Source organism: Magnolia sinica, chromosome 19 (assembly GCF_029962835.1).
Source record: "Magnolia sinica isolate HGM2019 chromosome 19, MsV1, whole genome shotgun sequence".
In the NCBI taxonomy this organism is placed as follows: Eukaryota; Viridiplantae; Streptophyta; class Magnoliopsida; order Magnoliales; family Magnoliaceae; genus Magnolia; species Magnolia sinica.
This window is the reverse complement of record NC_080591.1, coordinates 23,155,323-23,168,261: the sequence shown is the minus strand read 5'-3', so window position 1 is coordinate 23,168,261 and position 12,939 is coordinate 23,155,323. Positions and strand designations below refer to the sequence as shown.

The window sequence follows — 12,939 nt, the reverse complement described above, 5'->3', positions numbered from 1 at the left end:
CGCCTTGGAACCCGAACACGTGACGCGTGTATACGGGGTGGTGTAGCACAGGACGCGCACCAAAATTCGGAACCTCGGTCAGCAAGCGCTGACCGAGCTCTCCCTCTCCGACTCGACTTCTCTCCAGCGGAAGAGAACAGGGATAGCGGTTCGATCAAGTGGGCCGCCATCACGGTCCCAAAGACCAATCTAAACCGTCCATTAGATCATATTGGTCCACATTACCAATGCCTAGGTGGAATTTTTCTAGGAAGCAGCGGGTAGCGGATTTTGACCGTCGAAACTTAGGTTGAACGGTGATATGAAAAATCAGGTGGGCCGCTTCAGCGTCGATCCAAAACCGACCATATCCGACCGGTTTTTCGCGAAGAAAACATTGGACGGCATGGATTTACTAAATAGATAGGGAATGGAGGATAAGAGTTACGCAGTCCCTGTTTACGCAGGGACGTGCGATCGCGTGTCCGGCCTTCCGTGGGCCACCACCATTGATTGTATGGTCCATCTGGACCGTACACAGGCTCCAGGGGATGGGGATGACCCCAGCCAAGATTTCCTTTTGCTTCAATGCATGCCCACACAGGCAAATCTCATGTAAACATAAGAATAAACGGTACAGTTGAAAGCCTGATTGGTTGCACCAAACTAGAGTAGAAGCGGTCATGTCTGACTGGTTTTTCGTCCACAATCCAGTGGACGGACTGGATTCTTCACGCAACACTGATCGTGGGCCCCACCAACAACGCAGCTCGGTCCGCAATCTTTGCTTGCGCACGCTGCTGCGTAAGGAATTCCACCTACAGCAGAACATCAAACGAGGTCTCTAGGGCGCCGGGGGCTATAAGAAAGAAGGGAAAAAGAGCAAAAAGGGGAAGGATTGAACCGGAGGACAGGGGACGAAGCTAGAAGATTGGAGAGAGAGAGTGAAGTTTTATTATTTTTTTTTTGTTTCCTGTTATATTATTTCTTTCCTTTTTGCCCTTTTCTTTCTCTTTGTATTTTCCATTTGCTTTGGGGTTTAGGCCAATCATGTGTAGCTAAACCTCTTAGCTAGGGCTAAGAGGTGAAGCTTGTAGTGAAATGGGGGATTTTATTCATATGCCTTTAATTTGATTTCAATTCATGAACTGAATTTGGATTTCGTTCAATCAAAGGAATACTTTCAGTTATTAGTGGTGTGTTGTGACTGAAATTACGATAGATCTGCAATGGCTTTGAGTATTTTTTTTCCTTTTTATGTTTATGAAGTCAGGAACCCCTGTTGTTCATCATTGTTTCATGGGCATGGTAGGATGACAGTACCTTCCTGATCTTCATACATTGTTGATTGGTTGGTAATTAGTTTAATTCTATTGTTTACTTTGTCTCCTGGGCATGGTTTGGTGATGGAATCCATTCTAATTCATATACCTTTCATCTCTTGAAAATCAAATCAAGTAAGTTCAGTTGAATTCCATAATCCTTGATGCAGGCATAAGATCTCCCTGATCTCTACAAGTGGATCCTCTGAATCCCTAGTTCCTTTCCTCTGAATTCCTTAAAGTTTTAGATAATTCTTCCACAATTATTTCTTAAATTCTATTTGATTTAGATAGCATCTTAGTCTAGTTCTATTTCTACCTAGTTTCAGGACACGTACAAGTTTCAGTCCCTGTGGATTCGACCTCGGTCTTACCGAGTTTATTACTACATCACAACCCTATACTTGGGGAGTGAACACACCCCACACATGTGACACATGTGGGTGGGTCCCACGTCCAAGATAGATGGACGGCTTGGCTTTTACACCTTTCATGACTTGCGCGTCTGGGTCATGACGCTCATGATGTTCCTCACGTTATGGTTGCACTTGTGCTTGACCACTCCCTCGCCTGTCAACTTAATCTCCAACTTGATATTGAACATCTTCCCCAATGTCGAAGTTTGCCTGTATGGAGGCCTCAAGTTGATTGACACGTGCATTGGTCGCGGTCAATTGAGTAGCGGTGGTTCTATTGTGAGTTTCAATTGTTATCAGACGATGATTAATAGCATTAAGGGCATCGATAATCTGCTCTAGATTCATTATGGGATGTGGACCAAAATCACGTCCGTAATGAGTGAGCATACATTGGGTAACTCTTAGGAAAAGAACCTACATCATAGGGTAATGTTGTGGCAAGGACACAACCAACCTAGGGACCAAATTGGACATACTAAAGACATTAATCTGAAATTGCAGCAAGCCATTACTCTCAAATATTATGTTGAAAATTCAACAGGGCAATAATCTGAGAATAGCGGACTGCAAATTCAGCAAGTGTGTAATATGAAAATTACAAGTCGAAAATTCAGCAAGGTGAAAACCTGAGATTACTATGCTGAAAATTCAACAATGGTATAAGTGGAAATGCTAGCTGAAAAATCAGCAATAGGATACTCTAAACTATGACAAAAAATAAAAAATATATATCAGTAATATGATCTTAGATGCAATGTATGCTCTGCTAACCCTATATATGACTCTAACCTAAATGCAACACAAAAATCCTATGTTAAACTTATGGCCTCTGATATCAAATTTGATGTAAGACTGGTGCATGAACTCAAATATTGTGAGAGATCAATCAACAAAATTAAATTAATTAACAAAAATCACAAAACTTACTACCATCATGACAAATATCAAGATTCCAAAGGGAGATCACGCATAATTCAAGTTTAGGTTGCTAAGCATCATCCTATAGGACCATTAAATAAAGAAAAGTAAGATCTAATAGATGTAGAAACATCCAAATAACATAGGGTGAAGCCTATTTCAAAGAAGAATGTATAATACTAACTAGGGTGAGGTTTGGGTTTAGAAAAATTGGAAAAAACTTAGAATCAAGGTTAATGGGGTAAATTAGGTAAATGAATTAAAGGGTTTAGGTATTAGGATAAGGAAATTAGGGTTTTGGATTAAGGGAACGTAGGAATTTGAGTTTAATTGAAGATTGAGAAGATCTAAGGTTTGTTAATTTGGGAAAATGGGAAGATTTGGGATTTATAGGTTTAGGGTTAGGGTTTGGACAAAAGAAGGTAGGGTTTTGTTATGTGGGTAGTGGGAGGCCAAAGGAGTATGGGTGGGGCCATACGGCCAACCTTGTGGGTTCACATGTGTCGTCATACGGTTACACGTGTGGGCTACGTAGGTAGGTTTTGGATGTGTAGGATTCTGATTGTCGAGGAATGTATAAATGATGAGAAACAAAATGTTGTTGATGGATTTAAAGAAAGGGAAAGAAGACACGAAGAACTTGAAGAAACACCTTGATTGTTGATAAAGAGATGTGAGTGTGGGGATAGATGGAAGTCCCGTACTTCCGTTGATGTAGATAATCTTTCGCACTGATCTTCCTTCTATGTCACATGGAAGACATCTTCATATCACAGAAGATTGGAGAAGAAAACAATGAGTTCTCTTCTTCTTCTTCTTCTTCTTTTTTTTTTCACAAAATCAAGTAATGAGGAGGTCAACCCCTCGCTCCCCCTCCCCCCACATCTTTATAGTCTCAAGACCTTTTTCAAAATAACAAATTAAACATTGTTTAGTGAATTTTGACCAAAATAACCATAGTCTAATGAAAAATCAAATAAAGTCACTCGTAAGGTGTTCAAATCATAAATTAATCATAAACTAAATCCTAAAACATAATAATGTTTAATGATGATGTTAATGGTCTACGATCAATGATCCGATCATGTAATCCATGCGATCTAATGGCCCAATTGTCACGTCCCTCAAATCCGATGTCCAAATCACTCCTTAAAGCAACCCATGTGTATCTTCCCAATGTGGGATCTTCCATATGCTCGCACATGCACATGGGGGTCTTCAACATGATAATGGATACTCACCTAACCATAGAGAAATCGATACAGCCCGCCTCCTCCTCTAATACATATGCAAAGGTGTACATGATGTCCTCATCACATGTCTTTTACGGTAAACGGAGAAAACATATTGAGGCTGATTGAGAAAAACTTTAGTCTAAGATTATCTCTTCCTCATGTAGCCTCTTAGGATCAAATTGCAGATATTCTCACGAAGGTTGGGGGGTGGCTATAAATGGGTTATTTCCATGTATATGTGATCCTAAATAGATGTAATCCATTCTTTCCTTGTATATACATCATACTCTTCTATTTAAGCCCTACTCGGGATAAAGTAACATATAAGAAATTATAAGAGAATTCTCCAAATTGTCTTGAGTGATCACTGCTACTCCAATGACTATGAATAGCTTCAGTAAAGGCAACAACCTATATCAATACGGTGGTGAAATCATCATCGGTTAGCTTACTAAATACAAACATGATTTTGTGAACATGGTCCACATTTTCCTTCATCTACAGATCGCACAACAGTAGCCATGCATTTGGACACTGGAGAATGCGTTGCTGATCATGCCAATCCCATATGGCTATCGATTACCTATCCATGCATGATAAGAAGAGTGGCCAAAGGACGGTATTAGCAATGGGGTTCGATCATGGTAATGAAGAAACACATAGGCGACATCCACGTCGGGGCCACCCATGACTTAGAAAATCTTCCATGACATGCTTATGCAGTTTTGCTTCGTGGCCCAAACGCCCAAATGGTGTGGACCTTGCATATGTCATGCACCAGTAAATGACAGATGCACCACTGCATTTCTCCTATTTTGGTGAATGAAATTCAAACTCAGCAGGCTTGAAGTATTCTCTGAAACCTATACACATCGAGCCGACACAAACCTGTTTTGTCCATGAACGGTATCAGCCTAATACGGAGCGATATGATCCGGTTTTTGTAGCTAGTGTTAACTGAATCAAGATACAGAAACCGCTCTTCAATCCTTGATTCAAACCCAGCTTCATCAAACACCATATGCAAAATAAAAGAAAACCATGGAACTTAGCTTTTCTTTTCTCCATGACTGTCGAGCTGAGTTGAATCACCAAGTTTTTTCGAGCTTCCGTTATGAGTTTTTTCTAGTATTTATTACATAAAATATAATCATATATGAAATTAATCTTGAGTCACGGCAAATTTTGATGAGTTGAGATGATTTTTTATTTTTTATTTTTGGAATCTTGATTTGATGAAAGACGATGGACTTGAATTGAATCGAATCATCATTTTTTTATTTGAGTTTTAAAATTATGGGATGTTAATTATGTCTGGATGAATTCAAGCACCCTCGTTGTCCCGCGGCGAGGGGCTAGTTATTTTCTTGATATGATTTGGCCCTATCATGAAGTGAACACCCAAACACACACCTAGCGAACTCTACCAAACAAAATAAGAAACAAATATTATGGATTCATGCATGAACACTTCCTGAAAAACTCGAAAAATATAACCCAATATCGAAGTTGATTGGATTCAGCGATGCCTTCTTCAAATTAAAACCATAGAAATATCTTCAAATATCTTCTCTTTTGTAATGACATTAACAAAAATAGGGACAATGGGGTAAGAAACAAACAGTTTTTAGAACATCAACAGCCGGCATGATTTTCTTTTTCTAACAATAATTCAACACCGGTTTTCGATCCGAAGCCCGCCGGCACTCCTCGACCAGCGCCTCACGGGCCGACATTATTCCGTTGGGGACCAACGAGTTATCGAAGGCGGTGCAATCAATCCAATCCTTCAGTAGCTCCTCCTGGCCCCATATCTCTGGTATCCAGACCTGGCCTGCTACATCAGTTCGATGTCTCTGTAGCTTCTCACGGCCACTTCCTTCAAGTACGGTCGTATCCATATCAGCGCTCTCTTTAGCAGTTTCCATGCAGCCGCTGTCCGGGCCTGGAGATGGAGCCATTACGGGTGGGGATTGTGGTGGTGACTTGATGCGATCATCACCGTCCGTTTCATGGGTCTTTGTGGGGTCGATGGGAATTGACGGTATCCATTGGCTGTCGTTGATGCGCTGCCGTTTGATCATGTTGATGGGCCTCTTCTGAATTGAATGAGAAATGGGTATTGGGATTCTTTTCTTTTCTTCTCTTCCTCTTCTCTTCTCCTCTTATGTTAGCTGAGTTTTGGATCCGTCACAGACCACATGAATTTCTAATGTGTGAGAACGAATCCAAGGACAGGAAATGGGTGGGTCTTTTATGGACACGTGTCATCATAGGACTGTTCATTTGTATGGTGCCGGACATAGGTACGTGTCATGTTGGTTGTTAGGCTGGAGATTGTGGCCTGATTCACGTCATGGAAAATTCCATGATAAATACTCATTTCATTCGTTGGTGCATGTTTCTAAATTACACTCTCGCTGCACATATGGAAATAGATCATGTGTGTGTAAGATCTGATCCGTTCATCGAGATTTTCTCACCGTCTATACTCCCCCCATTTAAAAGTTGACAAAATAGGCTTTGGAAGAGGCCCATATTTTATCATCATTTTTACCATTTAATTAACTGTTCATTTATTTTGTATTGGTGTGGCCCATTTTTCATATTAAAGCATTTTTTTTATAGATATGATATCTTAGTCTTTGGATTGCCTGATGAACGGATGAGATCATGTACACGTGTTCCTGGTTAGCACATTTTGAGAAGAGGGTGTGTGAGGTTGGTGTTGATCGGGTGAGTGATTTTTAAAGGTGTTTGGACCAATGAGATGATAGATTGTGATTGGGATTTGGGTGGTGTAGACACATCAAGTAAAGGGTAAATAAGATTCCAATGGATGTAGAGATGTAGAATGTGGGTCCCATGGAGAGATTTTTTTATACGATGTTGCATCTAACCATTGGTTATCTCTTCACACCCATCTTTCTGTGGATGCATGGCGCTCCATGTCATTGTTGCACATGTGGCACGTACAAGTGAAATCATAACCGTTCATTCAGTGAGTCTAACTTTAGATGGGACACATATATGAATCACATATTTTTGGATGATCCTAGCATTTAATTTGATGTCGTCCTAGTTTTCGGCCAGAGGACAAACATTAGCGATGGGTTACATTCATGTTCTTCTATAAGATGCTTAGAATAGTCCGATCAAAGGATTTTTTTGGGTCATCTATTGTAGACCCCACAGGATTAATGGTTCGGATGATTAGATCATGTAGCATTTGTAAAGTCCATGACATGGGAGCATGGAAATTCCATGCACCGGACGGGTATTGGATTTCTTCCTATTAAACATCTCACCCTCTATATTTAATTTTCATTACGTCGTGACAAGGAAACTTTGGTGAGTCTCGTACGGATATCCACACGCGGCATGTGGACGGGATATCTCAGCCATGTATCACATGGGCCTCTTTATTTAGATGGACTGGCTCAAAAATCTGGACGGTGAGCTCATACGTCTCGTCATGCCTGCATGAAAACAAATGGACGGTCTACGAAGATTCGTAAGGTATCCCGCGCTCACTACATGGTCAGCCCGCCTGGTCATTTAGCAATCTAATATTAAGGGACGGATCATACACACGGTGGGGCCCACCCGATGCACGGGTCGGATGTCCCACATTTTGGCACGTGTGGGCTTAACTAAACTCGTGAGTCAGGACAATGTATGCGGTTGTGAAAAGTAGAGAACGTTCCACGTCCACGTTGACGCGGCTTGCGTGGTGAACCCAATACCACGTAGCTACGTGGTATAAGGACTCTGTGGGGCCCACAGTGATGTATGTATTTTATCCACGCTGTCCATCCGTTTTTCACTATCATTTTAGAGCATGACCCCAAAATCCAAAAATATCCGAAGCTCCAGTGGACCACACCTAAGGATAACACAATGCTCCACTATACCATCTCTCCTTTTCTCTGCCCATCTGCCGTTAAAGCACACGTATCAACATGGCACACGTGTGTGATATCCTAGCTTTAAATCACGTGGGGCGTACTGTATATACCTAAAAAAATCAGGCCGTTTCCCTCCTTAGGCAGTAGCAATAGCACCGAACACATGGGTGGCTAGAAAACGAGTGTTTCAGCCGTCCGTTTGTCTTCTAGCCCACCTAAGGATTGAAGCACCCTGAGTTCTAATTAGAAGACCTAATCGGTGTGGCCCACCTAGTGGAAAGTTGGATATCTCACACGTGCGCTTAATTGGCTATATGGTTCAAGTCTAGTTGCCACGATTACAAGATCTGGACCATTGATCAGGTGAGAGCCATAGTGAAAATGTGCTGGCCCACAAATCAAGATGTTCCAATCTTCATGTTGGCCACCCGCCTTCACTGAATATAGACCGTCAATCCTGTACTTCTATTTTTGACTTCTAATCCCTGGCCCAGATGAAAAGGCCCAAAGCTGGGCTGGGCCCTATCTGCACAAGGTCGGGCCACCGATGGTATGTCCCATCATTTAAGCAACTTAGATAATTGAAATATGAAACCTGATTTTACGGGCTCGTTTGGCAGCATAGATTTTAAATACATTGCAATCCAAAATGCGTGGATTTTGCAAATCAACTTTTTGAAAAGGAATGCGAAAAAGGTTCTTTTGAATCATTCTAAATTTCTAATTCTCTTAAAATCCAAATCTCTTGAAATTTTTGTTGTCCAAACGGTCTAAAAATTAAGTCTCCAGAAATCCTTTTAAATCCACATTGAGCCCATTCCTTTTTATAATGGTGGCCCACCGGCATGAGAAATATCCCCGAGAGTTTGAAAATATCGAGATAATATCATGACAGATGCTATCGTGATATTTTCAAAATATCAGACGAGTAAAATTACCAAAATGCCATTGCTATTTAGAGCTGTAGACGAACTCAGTTAGTATGGTTAACTCGTTTGACTTGATTCAGCTCGAAACTGAGTTCAAGCCGAGTTGAGTTGATATTTAGAGGTCAAAAAAATTTCGAGTGGATCCTAAGCTAGACCAAAATCGACTCAACTCGGCTTGGAACTTGACTCAGTTGGAATCGATTCGCCTTAGTTAGGTTTACTTAGTATAAATATTTTGTATATATTTATATATTTAAATAAATTATATATTATTTATATTATAATATATAATATATATTATATATATTAAAAATTATAAAATCTAAACTGGAACTCAGCTCGCGCACTCGAACTAGAACTTGGCTCGAAAAATTGAGTTAAGCTCGGCTTGAACTTGCCTCGAACTGCCCGAGCTATTGACCCAGTTGAGTCGAGCTACCCAGTCCAGGTCAAAGATTGAGCCAAGCCAAGTTCAAGTTGGGGTAGCCTGCTGGCTGAGCCAAGCTGGGCCAAGCTCGACTTGGTTCAACTCATTTACAGCTCTATTGCTATTCTCTGGGTAAACATGGTATATGTATGACATTCAAATCATCCGATGTAGGTACCCCACCATTGTTGATCATACAAACCAAAAATCTAGCCGATTGAACAATCGGATAGGCCACACTTGAATTTGGATGTCTTTGAGTGGTATATATTATCTTTTATGGTTTGGTCCACCTTATGATTGGATCAATCATATATTTAATTCATCCGATAATCATGGTGGCATGCATCGGTTCGATAGGTTGGATGTAAAACACATACCACGTGGGCTTTGTAATTCAGACGTAGTCTAGCTAGTGACCTCAACACTAGCCATCTAGCCAAGTCAAAGCTCTATGGACCCCACCACGATGTATGTTTTATCCACACCGTTCATCCATTTTCCAGTTCATTTTAAGGGATGAGTCAAAAAATGAGGCAAATCTAAATCTCAAGTGGACCACACGATAGGAAATAGTGGGGATTAAACGCATATCGTTGAAAACATTTTGGGGGCCACAAAAGTTTTGGATCTAGCTGATATTTTTGTTTTCACTTCAGCGAGGTCTACGTGGTTGGATGACAAATAAACATTACAGTGGGCCCTAGGAAGTTTTTAATAGTGGATGTTCAATCAACACTATCTTCCTATGGTGTGGTCTACCTGAGATTTGGATCTGCCTCATTTTTGGGCTCCTGCCCTAAAATGAGCTAGAGAAATGGATGGATGCCATAGATAAAACACATACATCATGGTAGGGCGCACAGAGCTTTGACACCAACTAAGCTGGTTAGTGTTGGGATCACTAGCTAAACCGGGTCCCACATTTTTCAATTCTCCCGTTTTCAAAGATAAAAATATATGAGGACATTTATGTAATTCTCTCCTTAAAAATCACCACCCTAGATTTTTTGTCACTAGAGGCACTATTGGTAAAATCCAAAATTCTAAGGAATTTTACCACAAAATCCCTAAAAAATATAATTAAAAATTCACCAATAAAATGTAGATGCCAAAAGGTCAGTGACAAATACGTTTTGGTATTATAATAAGGTTTGATTTGAAAGCTAAAATAATTCCAATTAAATAGAGTCAAAATTACCTATTTTATAATGTACAAAGAAATGCACTTGTTATAATACTTCGAATTGCATCAGATTATTTGGACAGTCCAATTGACAGGTACAAAACCATCCACAGTACAAATCCCTCCGACGATGGATATTTAGACAAGAGACGTAGATATCAGGAAGAAAGTTGTAGAATTCATAACAGCAGATGATGGAAGAAGGACTATGGGCTTTGATCCTTCGAATGTTTAGAGGAAATGATGAAATAAATCAAAATGCAATTTACTTTATTTCGACTATCAAAAAGTCGCTTTCTAATATTAGTAATAAGAAATTACAGATTTATTGTGACTTATCTTCCTTGTCCCAAGCATATGTATTTTACAATTTATCACAAATCCAAGTTATTAATAACAAGCTAACAGTGAGGTCTTGGTATCGATTCCCTAGTGGGGGGTAGTGAAGTGTGAATTGACAGTGGATGTACTAACAAGCCAACAAAAAAAAGTTACTAATAAGTATTACTTGAGATCTGTACTTCAATATTACCTTATCTTACTGCTTGTGCGATCTCTCTCTTGTTAAATTCCTTCCTTTCCGTAGGTAAGTCAGTTAGGGTGTGTTTGGATTTGTGTATAGGGTTGTATTGCATTGTTTTACTGTACGACACGTGTACTCCGGACATTGTAGACTGTATCAACGAGTCTTATCATTGATAAGCAGAATGTTTGGTATGGAGTGGGTTTGGAAATGTAATTAGCGGATATACTTAATTCATTGTTTGTTGAAGGATCGGACTCTGTAGTGAGAAAGTGTCTATAACACAGACTACATACAATACTTGCTATGGATCACAGATTGGCTACTAAAACCTGACACCACCTAATGGATGGTGTTCGATACTCTGGGGGCCCCACCACGATGTACGTGTTTCATCCAAACCGTCCATCTACTTTTACAGATCAATACACGATATGATACCCAAAATGAGGTATATCCGGTATCTAAAGTGGACCAAGTTACAAGAGACAATGTTCAATCAATCGACACCATTAAAAAACATTTTAGGGCCATAAAAGATTTGGATCAATCTGATTTTTGTTTGAGCCCTTCCTCTGGGTCTCTTTGACCTAATGAACATATTGGATATCAAATAATCAATACAGTGGGCCTTAAGAGGATTTAAGTGGTGGATATCCAATCACTACTGTATTAATGTGGTCTGGTCCACCTTTGATTCATATACCTCTCATAATTTTGTATCATGCCTTAAAATCATCTGAAAATTTGAATGAACGGAATGGATGAAGCACATATATCATGGTGTGGCCTACAGAGCACCGACCACCAGCCATGTGGCTGATTAGTATGGTTTAGCGGTCCACAGCACTCACATACCCAATTTGAAAAAAATAATTACCTAGTTTCATATAACTAAAACATAATACAATTAATACAAATAACTAATTATGTATGTCCATTAACTAAACTAAACAAAAAAGAAAAAAAGTATAGCAAAAATAAACCAAAAGAGCTATTTCTGAGTCCCTGTATCCATCTTTCTTGCCCCAATCGTCCAGTTAAATAATTGATCTAATCCTTATCATCACAGCGATGAAACAAACTATGAAATCACTACATATATAAGCACCACTCCAATAAGAACTTTGAAAATGACATCCATAATCCCTCCTTCCGTATCATTTCGATTCACCTCTGAGTTCGATAGATCAGGAAGGTGCACCCTAACTTCAACTTCGTCACAGGAAGCCGAATGATGAAACGAAGCAGCTTCACTTTCAACTCTTTTGGTAAGGCCTTTGTTCATAATTGCTGAGGTCCTGTATAGAGCAACATGATTGGTGAAAGATCCAACATTCTGAAGAGTGGCCTATATTCATTGAACCGGAATGACCATCTGTTAATTTGTTATGTGATATGGTTTACAATTCTCTTCATAACCAAAAAATACGCAACAAATTAATCGAATTATGCATATAAAAATAAAATTCACATCTTAAATCTCGTCCACTCTATCACAGCCGATGCGTAAGATTTAAAAGATTGGTTGTCTACACCCACTGAATCCTTCTACTTATGCCCGAGCAAGCTTCCACTTGTCATAAATTCCAGGTCTACCGACAAATACCATATAGTATTTTTCCATTTGTACCTATAAATAAGTAATTTAACGCCAGTTTTGATGTGCATTGACTGGTCAAGCAGTTTCTTCAGCCTTGTATAGATGTAAAAACAGCACATGAGAAGTTTAAGATGGAATTTATAGACTAAAAAAATGAAATTCTCTCTACAATATAAACATTCGCTTACTCACCTGATACGGACCCTTCATTCAGTCCCAAACTGACATAATATTACCCATCCAAGTGATGGATTCAAATCCTGGTTGTTGTAAATAGAATTTTACAGACCCTGTTTACTTGAAAGAAGAATCATACAAGTTCTAATATCATGATATGAAATCAAACTATAAAAACAACGCTGACTAGATGTAGAAATTATCACAATTATAACAGATTATAGCAACTATAGCATTTGACTGAGATGATATAACAAAACATAGTAATAACAATAACTCCAAACCTAAATGTAAAGATTCAGACAGACATTAC

At 39.5% G+C, this 12,939-nt stretch overlaps 2 protein-coding genes across 2 annotated transcripts in view; one reads left to right on the top strand and one right to left on the bottom strand.

The window, feature by feature from the left end:
- Positions 1–5,364: 5,364 nt before the first annotated feature.
- LOC131234362 (protein BIC1) lies at positions 5,365–6,051 on the bottom strand. Its single transcript, XM_058231180.1, is given in 2 exon segments — positions 5,365–5,567; positions 5,569–6,051. Coding segments are annotated over 2 exon segments (411 nt in total). The 5' UTR covers positions 5,958–6,051; the 3' UTR covers positions 5,365–5,545.
- LOC131234361 (large ribosomal subunit protein uL1-like) overlaps positions 6,021–12,939 on the top strand; it is an 84,660-nt gene continuing 77,741 nt past the window's right edge. Inside the window, exon 1 of the mRNA XM_058231179.1 lies at positions 6,021–6,034. The gene's annotated coding sequence lies outside the window, so the exon portion shown is untranslated. The remainder of the gene's footprint in view (positions 6,035–12,939) is intronic.